Source organism: Anas acuta, chromosome 8, assembly GCF_963932015.1.
Source record: "Anas acuta chromosome 8, bAnaAcu1.1, whole genome shotgun sequence".
Taxonomy (NCBI): Eukaryota; Metazoa; Chordata; class Aves; order Anseriformes; family Anatidae; genus Anas; species Anas acuta.
This window is the reverse complement of record NC_088986.1, coordinates 2,997,286-3,016,873: the sequence shown is the minus strand read 5'-3', so window position 1 is coordinate 3,016,873 and position 19,588 is coordinate 2,997,286. Positions and strand designations below refer to the sequence as shown.

At 54.5% G+C, this 19,588-nt stretch overlaps 1 protein-coding gene across 4 annotated transcripts; it reads right to left on the bottom strand.

Moving 5' to 3' along the window:
- Positions 1-588: 588 nt before the first annotated feature.
- KANK4 (KN motif and ankyrin repeat domains 4) lies at positions 589-19,331 on the bottom strand. 4 transcript variants are annotated; one of them, XM_068690731.1, is made up of 11 exons: positions 19,237-19,330; positions 14,442-14,607; positions 11,786-11,868; positions 9,603-11,501; positions 8,551-8,662; positions 6,972-7,202; positions 6,294-6,381; positions 5,147-5,366; positions 3,292-3,434; positions 1,963-2,163; positions 589-1,791 (listed from the first exon to the last, which is right to left on the bottom strand). In XM_068690731.1, exons 3-11 carry the CDS (start codon positions 11,799-11,801, stop codon positions 1,693-1,695), a joined length of 3,009 nt encoding a protein of 1,002 aa, XP_068546832.1. In that variant the 5' UTR covers positions 11,802-11,868; positions 14,442-14,607; positions 19,237-19,330; the 3' UTR covers positions 589-1,692. The 4 variants fall into 4 exon arrangements, with proteins under 4 accessions (XP_068546832.1, XP_068546831.1, XP_068546830.1 ...); XM_068690730.1 differs by having other exon boundaries at positions 14,491-14,607; XM_068690729.1 differs by lacking the exon at positions 14,442-14,607.
- Positions 19,332-19,588: the final 257 nt, after the last annotated feature.

The following is a 19,588-nucleotide window of genomic DNA, read 5'->3' as shown; positions in this document are numbered from 1 at the left end:
GCCGCTGCGTGTCCTTGGCGCAGAGCCTCGCAGCACGCCTCGAATCGGGTGTTCTGTCCCCAAATTGTGCGGGGGTGAGCTCGGCATCCCGAGGGGTCCCGCAGGCGGGCAGCTCTTCTTGAAGCAACCCCAGTCCTCCACGGAGGCTCTCCCACGTTCCTCACTGGAGCCAGGAAGTTCAGCTCCCGCTGGGGGGCAGTGGGGTCAGTGCCGGATCCCTCCCACACCCTCAGCACCAGAGCCACAGGGAAAACTGGGTGGAAATGGTCACAAAATGGGGATTGCGGATTTTTGTTTGCAGCTGGGACCAGTGGTGAAGATGCACGGAGGGGCAGTGGGTGCTCAGCATCCAGGAAAGTAAATAGGGTAAATGAAAAAGGTAAAAGAAAAAAAAAAAAAAACTTGTCTGTGCTTGAAGACACTAAAAAGTGAGAGATTTAATGACGCGTGTGTATGTGCAGCACACCAGGGGCTCCCTTCTTGCCCCTTTTGCTTTTGGAGGTCTGCCTGTACGTCTGTCCATCCTTTCTGCCTCACGCCCGGTGAGCGCTGCCCTGAGGGTAGCAGGTACAGGAGCAACCACAGGTGGAAGTTTAACTCGGGTTTATTCATACAGGAAGGAGGTAACTCCACTGGGGACGGGGTAAAAAAAGGCAAATGGACATTCTGCGTGGCGAGCGCTTCTGCCTTAAAAAACTGATAGAAGCAGCGAGAATGGAGCAGACACCAGATGTCAGCTGAAAGCAGATTTGATTTCAGCAGAGGAGATCCACCTTCAGGGTGCCGTAGTGCGAGCTGTCAGCTAGGGGACTGTGACAGCATCCAGGCCCTACAGGGAGCATCCAGCGGGTGCTGACCCACTGGATGGAGGGGACCAGACCCCTCCATCCTTCCCCACCTCCTGGGCTGAGGCCACGGTGAGGGGAAGCACGGCACCGTGCCCACTCGTCACCGTGTCACCCCACGCAGCTGCTGGGCGATGCCAGCAGGGACCTGGCCGGGATTGCTGCTCCTCACACTGCGCCCGGGCTCTGCACATGCCGACGGGTGACGTTTCCCTGTCGGCTCGAGCTTAATTAGAAAAAAATTAGAGCCATATGGTTATTACGAATCCAGGCAAAACAATGTCTGTGTGTTTGGGTCTGCTGTACTCAAATATTTTCCTACAGCATTAATTTTTAATTCTTACATCGGGCCCGCATAAGCAAACACGAATAGGATTTTGTGTCTCCCATAATCCATCCAGCTTGTGTTTGTTGTTACCTACACTGACTAATCACCGCCACCTTCTACACAGGGAAGAGCTAATAATAAATATTAGGACACAAACTTACAAGTTAAATGCGATACAGGTAAGTGCTTGATTAAAAGGCCAGCCGCCACCTAAGGCTACCACAACTAAGTGTTTTTTGTCTAACGGGCTTTTCTCCTTCAATTCGGCCACCGGAGCAGAGCACAGTGAGCGTTAACACAAGGCAATCTGGAAACTGAACTCTCCAAACCACCATTTGAGCCACTTGTGGCAACAGGCATGGCTAAGGCTACGCAAGCAGGTTAATGAGGAGCATTAGGCTCCAGGCATGGCTGCAGGTCACCAGTGCCATCAACCCCGGCATGCCACTAGATCCTTGGTGCTGTGAGGCCGAGCCTCTCCGTCCCACTCCATCTCAGCCTCCTCTTCCTTGCTCAGTGTCAGGCGGAGGCGCTGGGGCCGTGCTGGGCACGAAGCAGGAGCGCAGCGATATCCCCGTGGGCGCTCCGCTGGGCGAGGGACAGCGCCGATTCTCCATCCTGCGGGAGGGACAGGGTCGGCGCTCAGACAGCCAACCCGTGTGGCTGCAGCCCACCCAAAATCAGTTAACCCCGGCCAAAATCGATCAGCCCGAACAAAACAATCATCCCACGAGGGGTGCAGCCCTGGGGCTGTTCTGAGGGAACCGCACCACGCCGCGCACGCCTCACCTTGTCCGTCAGCGTGAGCTGGCAGCCGGGCTGGGCCAGCAGCAGCCTGACCATGTCGGCGTTGCCTTGCCGGCAGGCCACCATCAGCGCCGTGGTGCCCTGCTCGTCCTGCAGGTTGACGTCGGCCTGGCAGGACAGCAGCGCCCGCACCATGTCCTCCCGCTCGTGGCTCACCCCCAGCATGAGGGCGGTCTGGCCTCCCTGCGAACGCACCTGCAGCTCAGCACCGCACACCTACTGCCTGCCCGCTCACACGGGTGTTATAACAATGCATATATAGTAATATCTACTTCATATATGGTAATATCGCCTGTTATTACCACATATATATTACTATAAACCACATTCTTGTTGCATATATACTAGTGCATGTTATTGCGTACTGCCTATTGTGTTTATATTATAATCATGCATATTCTTTTTGCATACCATGTGTTGTTACATATTGGTGTTATTATTGCACATTATTGTATATTATTGCATTCTACTATTAAATAACTCTGGGGCCTGTCAGGAGGTACTGGCAACAGACATCTATCTACTTGTTAGCAGCACGGCTGCACAGAGGCTCTTAGCAGCAGCAAAAAGTCACCCAGCTCCCAGCTTGTCCCAGCCACGGGTCCCCCTCACCCTGTTTAACACTTCACCTTAGCCCTGCACTAATTTTTAGGGCTGTTTGAAGGCAGAGCTGGATGAAGGCATTGCCACTGCTGAGACCCAAAGGTGTAAATCTGCAACAAAATGGCCGCCTGCCAGCGAAGCGGGCCCAGCTCCCGTACCTGAGGATCACCCTGAACCACTCCTCCCCGCTTGCAAAATTTACAGCCTTTTTTTTTGTTGTTGTTGTTTCTTAACATTTATCCAGCTCTTCACATGGAGCTGTCGGGTGGCCACTCTGCAATTTAGCTGGGGTTGCTTTCGTAATTTTGGGGAAACAGCAACTCCTACCCAACATCTACCTCTGAGCCTCAGCCTGTGGCTCATTCACTACACTGGAATTACACCCCCTGGAGATGTGCCTGGGGACACAATGGTGAGAGGATTTATTCCCTCACCACCATGTTTTGCTCAGCCACAGGCTGAATTCATGCCACACCCGCCCCCTGCGCTGCCCACCCGCTCAGATTTCACCAAACCCTCAGCAAACATCTCCCAGAGCCGCTTCCTCCGGCCAAACCTCCTGGCTCTCCTTCCAGCCTGACCGACTGTGGGAACAACAGGAATTTGGCCGTTGTGGTCACAAACAATGAGCAGGAGCTCGGCCGGCTTCGTTTTGGGAACATTTCTGCCAACCACGCGAGCCCTGCAGACCCCCTGCACCCCACGCACCTGAGCGGCTCGCACGTTGACGTCCCCCTCCTTCAGCAGCCTCATCACCACGGCCATGTCCTCGCCTGTCTCGGCGGCTGCCAGCGGGGTGAGCATCACGGCCGTGTAGCCCGCTCGGTTCGGCAGGTCCAGGCGGCAGACCCCTGGCGGGGGGCACAGCGGGGACGGGCAGGGTTCAGCCCCACCAGGAACCACCCAGAGGAGGGAGCAGAGGGAAGGGAGAGCAAAAGGGAGACACACGATGTGTGGCGTCAAGAGGAAGGTGGCCGAAAGGCCAGCAGTGCTGCCTGCGCTGAGGGGGAAGGATCTGACCGAGAACCAAAGCTCAGTCAGCAGAAAGTTCCATAGTTATACAGGATTGAGCCTTATCTGCATTGCATATCCATTCATTAAGGGTCTTGTGAGCACAGCAATAAACGACCTGTATGTATGTTGCTACATTTAATTATAATTCCTGAGGTCAACTCAATTAACTTTGATGACCGAGTTATAGCCTAAAACAAAAATGATAGGGGATTAATTTATGCCCTGGGCACCCACCAGGTGTGGAGCTGTTTGTTTTACCTCCTCGAGGGCGGGAGCAGCAGAAAGGTGAAGGTCACCTAAGGGCACTGCACACCTCATCTTGCCACGCTTTGTTCATCACTGGGGTTTAGCAATGTCAGCTCGGAGGAGCTCTGGAAGCGTTTTCCAGGCTCCGTCCTGGTGGCTGGCACGTCCTCAGGGGATTTGGGAGCTCAGCGCCATCACGTGCATTGCCACTGAGTGTCCCAGCGAGGAGCGCTCTGTGCTGAGCCTCTCGGCACCAAAAATCCTAGAGTGTTTTATGCTCTAGGATTTCAGTCCTGGTTTTTAATCTGTTTAATTTCCAGGAAAGGCTCTTATGCTGGCAGCCTGACCACCGGATATCTCCACAGCTAATCAGTGAAGATATGGATGAATTTCACAGCAAAATGCAGTTTTTACTGATTCCTTTCTCATGCTGTTCTCAAGCACTTTATTATTTTTTTTTCAAATCGAGGGGCCTGTTTCCAGTTACAAGGATCCCACTGGCACATGCTCTCCAGAAGCACGCTGCTCCCCGTGTTTTGGGTCAGGGCAAGCTCCTGTGACAACAAGCCAGCAAGCCTGTGACAACAATGGGCACATAGATGTGTATGATAATCTGCCATTTCCCTAACATTTAACGGATTGTCTTGCCCATGAAAAGAGGCCAAAGTGTCTCTATTCTTTCTGAAAGCGCGTGCATTTTTTTTTCCCCCCAGTACACTCTCAGCTGAAAGTCTCTTTCTTTGCAATGCGAGCTGAAAGTTCAATAGTTTAAAATGCAATTTTCCTGCGGTGCTGTGGGATTTGTTACACTCGGGTCTGAGCCCCCAGCTCCAAGCCACAACATGGCACTGGCTGCTACAAGATGCTGGGGGAGCCCCTGGAGGGACCGAGCAGTGCCCCATCCCATCCGTACCCCTTGCCCACAGCAACCCTGAGCCATTTCCAAAGCCCTCAACACTAATGAGCCTTAATGCTCTTGATGAGCCTCAGCTGGGACCCTCACACACACCTATGGGCTATGCAGGAGGTTGCTGGTGTCCTGCTCAAGCACATCTCCTGCATGGACCATGGCCCCAAGCTTGTCTGCTGGAAGGCTCCAGGGCATGCAGGTTGTAGTTGGTCCCCAGCCCACCTCCCTTTGCTCCTGACTGAACTCCCCGGGAGGTTTGCCATGTGTCGATGGACCCCTCTACCTGGCTCTGCCCACCACAGTCAGACCGGTGGGACCTTGCCCCATCGCTGAGAGTGACCCAAAACGTCCTCCACACCCATACCCAACAAGCAGCAGCACTGCTGCTCCTACCTGTGTCCAGCAGGAGCTTTGCAATCGGGAAGTTGGAGTGGGAGACGCTGTAGTGAAGAGCCGTGTTGCCGTTCCTGTCGGCCAGGTTGACCACCGCCTCCAGGAGCTGTGGCTGGATGGCCCCCAGCGCCTGCAGGTAGGCTGCGACCACCTCGGGGCTGGAGGACTTGCGACTCGACACCCGGAACCACTCCTGGCAGACGGTGCTGAGGACCTGCCGCTGCAAACGCCACCGTCACCTTACCCCTGGGCTTTGGGGGAGCCAAAACCCGCTCCCCGCCTGCCCCGGTGTCTCACGTGGTGACTGTGTGGTGAAGCACCCATCCCTCACCTAGCCTAGCTCTTAAATTCATTCCTTTTATCAAAATAAAATCAATAAAACGCCCCAAAATTGCTCCACCACCTCAAGTCCCCAGTGCCCACTGGCCCTGTCCTGCCCCAGGAGCAGCCAGGCCACAGTTTGGGGCCTGCACCCCACATGGCACGGACCATGGACACTCCTTCTATGCCTGATACAGCAAAGTACCTCGTGAGAGAACCACCCTTAAAAAATAAAGTCCAAAATATGTTAAAGCTTAATGAGCAGCCACTGGAACCAATTAGTCACAGGGAGTCTCCCTGTAACTGTGTGTACAGCCTGTGCCATCGCTTCTCAGAAGGGCTGAGCAAATTGCTTCCTGTCCAGATGGAGAAAAATGGGGGAGAAAATGGTGCTCTGGGTGGATTTAGAAGCATGGTGCTAAAAATCCTTTCCCAGCAGAGCAGAGGGGTTGCCATCCTGCAAACCTGCCGCTGCCCCAGCTCCTGCACCACTTTGTCCTGTGCTCTGGCATCCTCCAGCCAGTATTCAGCTTGTGGTTTTGTGATTGCTGTTATAACTTAAGGGGGAAAGGAATTTCCTGTGGTAACATGAATGAGTAATCAGAGAAACCTTTCATCTTCATCTTCTTTTTTTTTTTTCTTTTTTTTTTCCCCTTTCTTTTTGGCTATTCTGAACCAACTCGGAGTTGTCCTGTCCCATCTCCTGACCAAGCTGTCCATGGCATGGTAGGGCACAGCCTGCAATGCACCGTTAGGAGACTCTTATCCATTAAACATAACAGAGAGTGGGAACTGCATTTGAAATTTGATCGAAAAATATCTGTACCAGATGCTTGTCGCTTGTGGTCCTTATTTCTGAGAGGTGCTGGCTGAGCAGCTGGCAGTCGGCAAGGAAATCTTCCGAGGGCTTGCATCTAGAGGGAAAATACTTTTGTAAGCCCAACATGAAGCAGAACGTGCAAGTGGCATTGAAGCGGGAAGGATGATGCTCATTTGAGGTTAGAATGCTTTAAACGCGTATTTAAACACTTAGCTTTAGGGACACAGCTTGTCCCATTGACCTGAATCAGATTTCAGATACAAAGCCAAGCACTTTTTTAAAGTCTTTAAGTCCAGAGTCTCATATCTGTATGAACTTCATCTTTTACAAGAATCCTGAAGCTAGAAAAAAGAAATTTTATTCCTGAATCTGCAAAGCACTTGACTTAGAAAGTTTACTTGAGGAGGGAGAAATGAGCTAATTCTCACCAAATATGACTCACTCCGCCTTTTCCACAATCAACTGTTGGGCCTGAATCAATCCCCACTAGATTGTGTAGTAACTCAGAAAATATTTAGCTCTTTGAAAGGCTTTTCCCATGTCTCCAGAAGCCAACAACTGCCTTTCCACTGAGGACATGAAGCACCATCCCCGGCCCTCCTGCAGTGACCAAACAAAGCGCCGCACCTCCTGGGGGTTTCGAAATGCCATGGAAAGCACGCTCACTCTTGGCTTTCTGGTTACCTGTCAGCCTTGTGCTCAGCACTAGGCGTTGCTTCTGCCTCAGGCTCCTGCCGGTCATCATCTTCATGTCTCTCCTGCGAGGAGGGCCCCGATGAAGCCCCCTCGCTTTCTCCTTCGCCTTCCTCCTGTGTGGGCTCCAAACCGCCAGCTCTCCTCTCTGTCTCACTCTCCGCGTCCCCCTCCGACGGGCTGTCTTCGCAACTCGTGTCCTCGCTGGAAGTCGTTTCGTAGCTATTTGAGGACACCACATGTTACTCACTCCTCTCCCAGCGGCAACCACAGGGCCTGACCAAGACTCATTGAAGACACCCCCTGACTCCAATGGGCCTTGGGTGAAGCCCGGCGTGATGCACAAGCTAGAAGGTTAGAGCCACAGCCAGACCTGGGGTTAGTCTTTTTGTCTTCTTAAGGCAGCAGGAGCACAATACAAGCAGTTAATTAGCAGCAGGCAAGGTTACTTCAGGGACTGCCCGGTTGGTTTGAAGGGATGGCCACCACAGCAGCCCCAGCATGGCCAGGCAAGGGCTCCGTGCCACCCACCCACCACGATAAATATGGGTGGGTGGCATGTTTAGGGGTGGAAAACTTGAAGACCACCAGGCAAAAACCATGCTTGCTCCTCCAGCATGGACTTGAGTCCACCTTTCAGGTAGCCCTGCTAGAGACACCTCTCACGTGGTTGTCCAAAAGTATCACAGCAATTCCATGAGACAGAACATTTAACTCTGATGGATCCTAAAACCTCTCAAACTCATCAGGATTCCTTTACTTACTACCCACCATACCCATGTCAGTGACTGTTTGTAGAAGCTCGACTCAACAAGGGTGAGTAAAACCTGATGAAACCAAGAGCAGCAGCCACAGAGCTGGAAACTGGGTGGGGAAGTGCCTGTGAGCAGCAACCAGCATTTAAACCTGCACACACAGCTGTGTGCTCAGGGAAGGGAAAGTGAAATTTCCACCCTCTCCAATGCCAGCACAAGGGTTTCTTGGTAGAGGAGGTGCCCGTGCTGCAATCAGAGCCGCATCTACAGCACGTGTTGCTGGCTCCAGTTAGCTCAAAGGCCAAAGCAAATTCAGTCCTGGATACACAGGGAACTGCTTATTGGAGCACAACTAAAATACAGATCTCCTTCACCCCAGGACAATTCCTTGTTTACTGAAATCGTTTTTTCTCTCTCCCAGAACCAACTTTTGTTGGCCGTTGCTGGAGTGCAGGGGTAGGTTAGTGGCAGCGTGCCCACCCAGGCAATGCAGACCTCCTCCAAACCCACCCAAGTTAGTGGGCATCGTCCCATGGACCCAGCTGGGTTTTGGATGAAGCCCCAGAAGATTGGTGTGCAGAGTTTCAGTCCCCAGAGAAGTCTCTCAGTGCCCTGAAAACACCAAGGTCCCGGTCTTTTCTACAGGGTTACTTACAGGTTATCAGGTTAAAGAAGGGAGAAAAGAGGCTCCATTTCAAATGGCCTTTTAATCAAGAGGTTTGGAGAGGAAAAGAGGAGAAAAAGAATGACTTCTTCAGCGATACAGAGGACGTTACATGTTAAAAGGCAGTTTTATCTTCTCAGTGGATGCTTACCCACCATTTACCCCAACAAACTGAAGATTCTTTTTGGTCCCATTGCCTCCCGCATGGAAACCATAACCTTTCTTTTTCATGATAGATTTAAGACTTGTGGTTGGAGAGATTTCTAGCAAAATACAAAATAACAGATTAATTAAGCAGATGTGCCATAATTATCAGTGATTATTCCCAACCTGTAGCAACAAACTACAAATCGTAACCATAAGCATCTTAGTACTTCATCTTACAAGGTTCCTTTTACACCTGGCAAAAAAGCTGATGCATCTGGCCACAACCTGAACCTGCCCTGACACCTTAAAAGCACAGGTCTCAAACCTCTTCAGGTGGCTGGGAATAGGAAGTGACTGGGAATTATATACGTGTTCTGCGAATATAAGTAGGCTTTACTCTTGTAATATATATTTTTTCCCCAATATTTATGTTACAGCCCCGCCTATAATACTATATGGATGAGTCCTTCCATCGGAGTTTGAATCGTCTCACTACGTATTGCTATTACAGGTCACAGCTATTTGTGAGGTCCTTCTGACAGTCAACAGGGAGCCTTCAGTTTTGGATCCTCAGCTTCATATAAGCTAAAATTAATCTATCTGAGCAGCTGTGTGAGTGGGACAGGTCTGTTCCCAGCCCAGCTGTGCAGTTAGCTTGAACTGGTTCTGGTTCTGGTGAACTCCTGATTTACCCCAGAGCATCTGATCCCTGCACGCTTGCAAATTGAGGTGTCCAATTGAGAGAAATGGCAAGCGGGGTTATTTGGTGGGACAGCCACAAGGACGGCCACTTCTGGAAGTGATCCTGTGTATGACTGAGCCACAGCTTTTACTTGCTTTTGTTTCCTTTTTAATTTATTTATTTTAAGGTCGCGTGGCTTATGAAGTGCGGAGATTCGCCTTCCTCAAGCACACATTTTTAGGAGGGGCTATTTCTGATCTCTTGGCCACCAGTCACACCTCTGAGCTCCACTGCATTGCCCCTGCCTGACGCTCCATTAAAATGGGGAGAGATTCAGCCCGGACACGTTGAAACCCATTGCCAATGTTATTTACCCAACTGTTGATAGTGCGTGTTCGAATTCTCCTTATCTGCTGGCCTCTGCGTAGAGTAGGCAGACAGCAACGAGTTTAAGGAATTAACTAATTGGTTCTGGATGGAGCTGAGCTTGGAGGCTGGCTGTTTGATAGCGCTTGCTAGCTCGGGGTAGCCGTGCTCCAAACACATCCACTGCTCCTGCAGCAGCTCCTGGATTTTCTTTACGTATTGGCCTATGGGGTCAACAGCAGGGAAATCTCTGTGGTCAGGGTGACCATCGTCTTCCATCCCATCTTCAGGTTTGTCTTCATCGAAGCCTGCCTTGGTTTTGCCTGTGTTTGAGTCAGTTTTTGTTGCTCGATAGCTTGCTGCAGTCGCTGCATGAGCAGCGAGACCCTGGGTATCGTAGTTATTTCTCTGGTTTTGGTTGTCATCGCTGAGGTGCTCGTCAATCTTCAGCTCAGTTAAGCACGGGGTGTGAAGGCCAGGCTCCAGGTCAGCTTCGGTCTCTGTGAGCTCAGCAAAATGTCCAGCTCCCTCCGTGCCACCACCTGCCCACCCCTGCTCTCCCTGAGCGCTCACCTCCCCGGCCGGTGAGTTCACGTTGTCCACTCTGTGCACACCACAGCCTATGGATTTGGTGGAGAGCGGGATGTTTACGTTCACACCCTTGTCGTGGGCTTCCTTGGAGCCGTTCACGTGTGAGGGCTCGGTGTTCACCGCAGCATCGTAGTACTGCAACGTGCTGCTGCGCTGGCCAGATGGTGCCGAGGCTGCTTGCGCGTTCTCCCGGCACAGCTGCTCCTCCAGCTGGGCTTTGGAGCTGGCCAGTAACCTGATGCTCTTCTCCTTCTCCTTGATCTCATGATCCTGCTGCTCCAACACCGCTCTGATCTGCTCCAGCTCCTCTTTCTTCTTGCTCAGCTGCTCCTCCAGCGTGGCAATGTGCTGCTTCAGAGCAGCGATGCCACCAGGCTCTCCTGCGTCTCCTCCCTGCTCCTCCTCCCCTTGAGTGCGGGCATCTTTCTTTGGCACATTCGGGGTGATTTCACTCACGCTTCCCTCCACTCTCCCAGGGCTCGTGCTTCCCTCTGCGAGCCGGGGGGCACCTGGCGAGGCTGACACCGCATCGGCAGCATCACCCTCCTCAGCCCTGCTCTCCACCACCACCTGCAGCTGCTGCACTGCAGCGTGCTGGCCCTGCCACGGGGGCTGTGCGGGTGCCCTCTCCTTGGGGACATCCCCGTGCCAGCCCTCCCGCACGGGGCTGCCTTTCCCTGGCTGCTCCTGCTGCTGCGAGGACGAGTCCTGGGGCAGGCTGGAGGTGATGCCGTTGGGTGAACGCAGTGCGGGACCAAACTTGCTTTCTGGGCAGCTCTCATCATCACCAGGCTGGGAGGGTGACCGGAGGGGACACGTCCCATACCCGTCCCCAGCTGGGTGCTGGCCGGGTGGCAGCGCCGCGGGCATGCTGGAGGCTCGCAGCAGCTGCGGCCGCCCCTGGAGCTCATCCTCCCGGCGCATCAGCTCTGCGTGTCGCCGTGTCTCAGCCAGGAGGGCTTTCCTCCGGTAGCTGGGCTCCTCGCCGGGCACGGGGGGCCGTGGGGTCTCCTCTGCCCCCAGCGATGCCTTGCGCTGTGCGCGGCACGAGGTGGTCAGCCAGCCCGGGCCGGCAGCGGCCGCGTACCCGCGGGAGCCATTCTCAGGTAGGCTGAAGTTTCGGGGCAGCGTGCTGAATTTCGGCTGCTTGGCTTTGCGGTGGATGTGGACCCTCCTGATGGTGTTCCCTTTCTCGATGTCGTCCACGTACTTCAGGAAGTCCAGGTCCAGGTGGAAGCCGTACGGCGTCTCCACGGAGTAAGGGAGGCTTCGGGGCTGCTGCCCGTCCCCGTCGGGCTGGGGCGGCTGGCTGGTTGCTGAAACAACCACGGGGAAAAGAAAAAAGATTAAATTTTGGAAAGCTGGTAGGTCAAAAATAACAAGAATTAAGTGTTCAGAGCAGGAGGGAAATGAGTACGACAAGCCCTGCTTTGATACTCCTGGCCCTAGTGTGCATCTACAGAAAACAGTTAATCTACGGTATTTCTGGTAAGAAAATTACTTCCGGGCTTTTCTTTTCTTTTTTTTTTTTTTTTTTCTTTTTTTGGTGTGGGTTTGTCAAGAAACAAACGAGGAAACAAACTCCCCGTGACAGCCGTACCATCTGTCTTCTCCATGGTGTGGTCTGGTCAGGCTGTCAGTGCCCCATCCTCTGACAAACTGCGGCAGATGAGCTGGTTCGCCCTTGAAAAAAAAAAGAAACAAATCATTTTAATGTAAAAAAGCCCCATCATCTGAACTTAATCCATCCTTAAAGCCTTCCACTTCTTCACAGGACCCCCCTCGCTTCCTGTGCTCTGCAGCCCGGCTGTGCCTGCTCAGCACTTCCAAGCGTGCGCGAATCAATAGCTCCTTCGCCAGCGGGAACCACTCACAGCCACATCCCAGGGAGCTCCTTCTGATGAAATATCCCTGCATTACGGGTGGTTTTCGCTGTGAAAGAGAATGGAGAGGTGTTTAGGAGAATTTCGGTTGGGTTTGAGAGGTGGCACAGGGACTGTTCGCTGATTGCTGTAAGCTGGATGTAGTCTGCGACAGATACCCTACATGAAATATCATCTCCTCTGAAAATAGCATGGGATAGAAACTACACACAGAAGTGACTGGATTGCCACCTTAAAAAGAACTGCTTAACAACCAAAGATTTTAAAATAATGTTAAAATAAAATTAAAAACAAAGAGCATGAGACCTCGCCACATTGCGCTGAAACACAAATTTCGTTCCCATCAGGGAGGATCCTCAGGTGGAGATCTGCCTTTATTCCTGCTACAGGGCAACAAGTGAGTTTTTCTGTTGGAGATTTTCCTTCAAGTGTTTAACACGGTTCCAGGCCAGCGATGGTCACCCAGCAGCTGGAAGGCTTCTTGTCCAAGCACATCCATGAGTCCCGGGGTATGGCAGGGCAGGGCCACGCAGCCCCCAGCCCGCACCAGGCCGGCCAGGCAGCTGGGAAGGTCGCTGGGGCTGCTCGTTTCAGAGCTCTCTGATCAAACTCGCAGGGTCTGAATTCATTTTCTGCCTCGCTGGCCTTCTCCAGCCTGCATCTTCCCCATCCTCTTTTTCTTCCACGGTCATTTTTGCATTTTGTAGCTCCTTTTGTAGCTCTTGATGGAAACGGCGAGGTAAATGTGTACGGTACACAGAGTACAGATCTGCTGCTGTTATTCTCCACTGGAAGCACCGAAATGACTTTTTAACTCAACGTGTTTTAATGAGCTTTTAACTATGACAGCGACCAGCTGGGAAAACGCCGTCACCGCATTGTTAGCATGGGATGGATGCTTGGAGAGAGGAGAACCTGTCAGAGGAACCATCAGCTCTGTCCTTACGCCAGACAAGCTCACGGTCAGTTGATAGCCCAGATGGGAAGCTCGGAGGGTCCCCAAGGCAAGGAGAGCACCAGAGCTCTCGGGAACACCTCCGGGGCTGGCATCTCCTGCCCCGTGGAGCCAGCCCCGCGCAGACCGACAGACGCCTGGTGTGTTCCCAAATTAACAGCGCCTTCGCTGTGAAAGGCAACGTCTTCTGGCTCCTGCCAATAAATAGCAGGCGCCAAAACGAGCGCTAATCTCTTCCTCGAATGTTTGTTTTTTAAGTTTTCTGATTGCAGTCAATTACGGAGCAATTAGGAACCCCAGCTACAGTCCAACCAGCCACATTTCACTCCTCTAGGTCGTTTGCTTAGAGGGAGGGAGAAGGAAAAAAGCCAGGCAATAGGATGCTTCTTAATATCTAGATAATTACACCTAATTGGTTCCTTTATGAACTGGCTGGGTCCCAACTCTGCAGTCCAAATTGCTGCTATGACTTTTCTCTTTTACTCCAAAATCGCCTCGGAACAGGACGTGGAGCATCCCTGGCAGCCTTGCTGGTGCTCCCACGTCCCCCCTGAGCCATCCTGGAGCAGCAGCAGCAGTGCCCTGACCCCCCCCGGGGCACTCGGTGCCTGCTCTGATGCACGGCAATGTCCCCGTGCACGGTGGTGTCCTCGTGCATGGACGTGTCCTCGTGCACGGCGGTGTCCTCACCCTCTCTTCTCACCCCCTTGGCTCCGGGAGCGCTCGTCCTCACTGCCACCAGTCCGGAGGAGCTGGCCAAGACTCGAGGAAGCACTTTCTAGTAAGTCTCCGTCCTGCTACGCTGAGCCTGGGCCAGGTTTTGGGTTTTGCTGGCTCTCCCCTGAAGGACACCGCTTTGCTCTCCGGGCAGGCAGCATCACACACGCTGCAGCGCTGAAATTCAGCTTTAGCGGGCAGAAAGGCAGCGGGGACGTCCAGCCCGGGTTTAAGTGGCATTCCCTTTCTCAAGGCAGCACAAATATACACACAAAAAGGGAAATCAAGAAGGCAGCAGTACTGACTGAAGGCTTCTCATGGCTCGCAGTGGCTCTGTGCCTGATGCTGCCCCTTTGCAGCCACGTTTAACCCTTCCTTCCCCTGCACCCCTCCCTTGCCGTTCAGCCCCTCCCGCACGCCAGCAGAGACAAGAGCAGCACCATCAGCCTGCAAGATTTACAGAGCAAATTAACCGAGCCGCAGAGACGAACAGACACGGATTTCATCCGCTGTGAGCATCTTGCTGCTGGTTTGAAACGAGCAACACTTAACCCTGCGACTACAGCAAGCAGAGAACTCACCCCTGCTGCGCGGCGCGTTAACACAGCCTCATTAGCCACAACACAACATATATTATTATTTTTTTTTCAGCTCTGCTTGGCGTTTTCTCCTGCACTGCAGCAAGCAAGCGGCGTTCGCACCTTGTTGCAGAAGGGGAACGTCTGCCAGCACGGCGGCGTGTCCCGTTACCTGCTCGTGCCGCCCTCCCCGGGGTCCGTCCCCGCGCTGCGGGCAGGGGCTGAGCGCGCCGTGCCGCAGCCGCGCGGCTCCAGTTGTTGGAAAGTTGTCAGCTGACCGGTGACCTTGCTGGAAAAAGCAAACACAAGTTTACGACAAGGAGCACAAAAGAGGGCTTCGTTCTCCAGCAGCACGGCGCATCGATCTCGCCGTGACCTTCCCGAGGACAGCCCGAGCCCGCTGCATCAAATGAGCCGCTTTTCACGGCGCGTTCGTCTGCTCCACAAAGACCACCAGCATGTCCCCCTTACCGGGCAAAATAATGCAGAAAAAGGTCAATTATTAACGGAACACCTCCTGTTGTACCTGATGCTGCAGGCTGCGCCCCGGGCTGGCTCTCCGCAGGCTGAAGGCATTAGTTATTCTGCTCGGCGCCGCGCGCGGAAGCACAAGCAGCTGCCACAATTAAAAGGCAGCCTCTTGATTAGCAGCCGCAGCGGGCTCGGCGGTGCCATCAGTCCTGCTGCAGCCCCTGCGCTGCCGACCGGAGCAGGACGGGGCGAGCGGTGACTACAGGGAGGCAGGGGCACAGCCCCGTGCTGCTGGGGCCAGACAAATTAAGGCACCTTTTTGCATCGGGGGTACCGGTCCCAGCTTAATTTGGAGTGGGGAGCCAGCCCCCGGGGTGGACACGGCGTGGTTTTGCCTGCTCGTGCCGGCGCACATCCCGCAACCCTGGGGTTTCTGTAGGGTTTTGCTGAATTGCTGACACCCCCAGGCTGGCGACAGAGAAATAAAGTCAGCTTTTGCAGTGAAGTTGCCCAAACTTGGTGCTTTTCAAGGCAGAGCCTCATCCACGTGCACACCCGGGATGCCAACGGGCCGGGACAGAGGATGCCCGGAGCGGGGCTGGCAAAGCGGGCGGCTACCAGCCACAGCTTCAAGAAAAGCAGAGCTCTGCCTCTGCAGGAAGCCAAACCGCCAGGAAACGTGCAGAAACGGAAGCAGCGCGGCCTTGCGAGCTCTCCCCGAGGCACGGACGGGTTAATTTGCACTCGAGAACCGCGGGACAAGCCCCGGAGGCTGCCAAGCGCCGTCCTTCCCACGCCGCCACCGTCGGCGCGCCACGCAGCGCTGCCGGCTGCTGTGCCCAGGGCTCCGAGCGAGCTTCGGAGCACGCTGTTGAGTGCTTCCTGCAAGGATTTTGGGGCGGATTCCTCTGGTTTGGTTACACTCGCACATCTTTTTTCAAGCATGTTCGCGGGGGTTTGTTGTTATGCTCACCGTACAGAGCAGCAGGACGGGGAAATGAATGCATTTCTGCGCGGCACCGGTTTTAAAGTAACACAGAACTGGGCTTTTTTTTTTCAAAAGACCTAGCAGGAAACTTTCGTTCGTAGCGTTTCCTCGTTGCAATCACACGCCTCAGACCCACGTTTTCTGCCAGCTTCAATCCCCGTGGGACTGGCGAAGGTCTTCAAGCCTGTGTCGGCTGCTCCCATGGATGACAAGAACCAGACATCCCCAAAACACGCCTCAGTCCCTCCCTGTCCCTGCCGGGCCCACTGCAGCCCCGGGGTGCTGGATGCTGTGGCAGGGAGCTCAGTGACCGCTCAGAACTCCATCCAAAAACTCCATGGCACTAAAAGAAATCAGTCTGAAGTCTCGGCTTGCCTGGCTTGTTGGTATAATTACCAAGGTTTGTACAAAGGGCGAGAAAGCAGGGTTCCAGTGCAAGCCACCTGCAGCCCAAGGGGCCAGGAGGTGGCTTGCGAAGGTCCCCGTGCCTCCTCTTGGAGAGGCTCACACCAGAAGCAGCGATGGGCACGCCTGCAGGAACGCCGGCAGCCAAATAATTCGCCCAGCACCACTTATTGAACATCCCAATCGCTTCCAGCGTAACCGTGCAGCCCGCCGAGCCGCCCCAGGCACCCTGTCCCACGGCGCACGGAAGGTGCGGATATCCCGATTTTATTAAGCTGTTTAATAACTGCAGCGAGCTCCCTGCCAGCACCTCCATTAGGGACGGCTCAGGACGAGACGGGGAGTATCAGATGTCCCGGCTCCCCCTCTTCTGTGGCTCACCAGCAGGGGAAAGCGATCACGTCCATCCCCTGCTCTGATAACCTCTGTGAGCTGACCTTCAGCTCGCTCCAGCTACGGTCTCAGGAAGGCTTCGGTCGGTTCTCACGGTTTTATCACGATCCTTGAACCTGTGGCCTCCTTTCCCAGAGCCAGGTAACCCCAAAAAGAGAAAACCACCTGAAAACACGGATCCAAAGCGCTCCAAAGCCAGAAGGCAAAGAAATTCGGAAGTTTCTCATTTCTCCTGTTTCCTCTTTTTGCCTCATTCCCCGCAGTTTGGAGGCTTCTGGCCCTGCCCAAGCTGCTGATTTCCTTCTCCTTGGCCAGGGACACGTTGTCCTTCGCTGCCCTGTTACCAGGTGTGGCCATCCATGGGGTCAGAGAAGCTGGTAGCGACCCAGCGGGGTTGTCCTCGGCTTGGCTAAGATTTGGTGCCCCCAGATTTGGTGGCGGAGGAAGGCAAGGAAGGGTGCCCTGCTGCATCCGCTCCCCTCAGGGCTTAGTCAGAGATGAAAACTCTGCGTTTGTGGAACTGGACAAACCCGCAGCGATACATAAATAACACTTCCTAACCCCAGACTGAGAAAGCTCAAAAAAAAAAAAAAAAAACCCACTTGTGGTTGCCCAAAGCGAGCTGTGGAGCCGGGCTCTGTTCTGCCTGGCGCTGATAAAGGTCCCTCCATCAGCACAGCCCATCAGCTTCGGGGTGCTTAAACCCAGAGCAGTCTTAAAACCCTCTCTGCAGCTGCACAGGACCCCGGTCACTGGAAACCCCTCTGCAGGCTGATGGGGACAGCAGGGGACGGACGGGCAGGGGGGCAGCAGTCGGGGCTCTGCGCTGGGATTTTTGTCCCAGCTCACGCTGCCGCTCCCCTCGGTGGTGCTGAGGCTCCTGTTCAACGGAGGAATGGGCTGAAATTATAGATTTAAACCAAGCTCATTCAGAAGACCGGAGCCACCCCGTGTTTCACATTTCTGACTCCAGCAACCCTTCATTTTGGCAGCGCATTATCGTAATAACTTGGTCCAGCTCCGTTTTCATGTGAAACCTCAGATGCGTAGGACTTGCAGACTCCGGAAACATTAATTCCACCGAGGCCTAAAATAAATACGGATTAAGAAGGAGCTCTCTGCATCTGGTTCCTCCCCGGCGCTTTGTCTCGGAGACGGCCGCGTGCGAAAAGTTGGAGCTGGGACTTTTTGCTCCCGCGCCCCAGCCAGGCTCACTGTGTTCTTCGGGACCGACCGAAATCTGCACCTTGCTGCTCCCGGTGCCAAAATCAGGTGGTGTGCAGGGCGAGTCCCTGCCCCTCGTCCCTGGGGGCTGGCCGCTCCCTTTGCTTTGGACCCAGAGCCACAAAGAGGTGCTGTGAGCTAGGAGCATCCCCGGCACCGCGACGTGCCGGGGGGATCTGTACCTCCATGACCGAAGCAGCAGGGCACGGCCCGGGTTCCCCCAGCTGTGGGGCTTGTCGCTGCTCTTTCTGTTCACAAATAACTTGGAAACTCTCAGAGCAGGGAACGGGAGGGCCCCCGTGAGCACAGCACCAGGCTCACTCACTTTCGTATTCCGGTTTCAGGATTATTTTAATTTATCCGCCACCCAATCGCCCTTCAACCGCAAGCTCTCAGGCAGCGAGCCGCTCACCCCCCAGGCCGTCGTTCTGGCCGATGTTTTTACTTCTGAAGTATTACAGCCAAAGCGACAGCTAATCAATCACGGAGCTGAGGGCACGGGCTCCCCCCTCTGCGTGGCCGTTTCGGGGAAGAGATCAGATTTTTTCCGCCAAGCCCATCCCGACTGGAACGCGAGGAACTGGGACATCTGCGAAACGGGCGCGCAGGCGGACGCTGGCATTTCCCCCGGGGCTGCCCCCCGCCCTGCCCTGCTCCGCAGTCCCCGCACTGCTGCGCGTGATGGATTTTTGGATGCTCAACCTTTCACTCGGAGCTTCATGTTTGATTTCTGGGTTAGCCAGCGGACAAAGGAAACGCATCCCGGCGGTGCCATGTCCCACAGCTGTATGCTGAGGGTTGTCTGCGTGTCCTGAACGGGGGCACTGGAGACAGCCCCATGTAGGAACCCCCTTGGGGAGGTGACCATCGCGCCTCGAGCCCACTGGAGTTGCTCTTGCAGCCGTTCCACCTCCTGCTGCCACCACCCCACGCCTGCCCAAAGCACTTGGGTGCTCCGAGCACCCAGCCTCTGCCATATGGACCTCAGCGACCAGACCACGGTCCAGCCCCACTTGGCAGTGGGATCCAGGCGTCCCGGAGAGCTGAGCACCCCAAAGCGCGTTTTGGGGTGGTCGCTTTGGGGAGGCTCCACTCGCTGCGGGGTGCCACGAGTGGGGTCCCACTCTCAGCCCCCCAGGGATGCGATGCCTGCAGCCAAGCCCCACGGGACAGGCGGCTCGTGGAAGCGGAGGCAGCAAGGAGTCAGCGTGTCAGGAGTTTCTGTAGGGAACGGGGAGAGGCTGGAGGACACCGGGGACCCCCCCCCGCACCCCAAAACCCCCCGGCAGCATCCCCGCGCGCCGCGCATCCCCCTGCGCGCCCCCAAAAAGTACCCCAGGCACTTCTCCCCGCCCCTCCCCGGCCCCAAACGCGGCTCCCCCCGGGACCACGACCCCACGATCGCCCCCCCAAAATCCCCCCCGGCCCCGGCCCTACCTGGCAGCGGCCGTGCCGCGGCCCCGCTGCCTCCTGCGGGCGGCCCCGGGCGCGGGGGGGGCGGAGCGGGGCGGGCCGGGGGCGGGCACCGGGGGGGGCCGGGGGGAGCAGGACAGAAACGCACTTTTTTGTTGTTCCTTTCCTCTTTTTTTTCTTTCTTTTTCTTTTCCCTTCCTCCCCCATTTCCCCCCTTTTCTCTTCCTTTTTTTTTTTTTTTTTTTTCTTTTTCTGAATGTGTTATTGTCCTGGGTTCCTTTTTTATTTTAATTTTTATTTATTTTTTATATCTTTTATGTATACTTTTCTAGCCCGGAGACTCATCCTATTTGCACACATGCAAATCAAAAGCAGC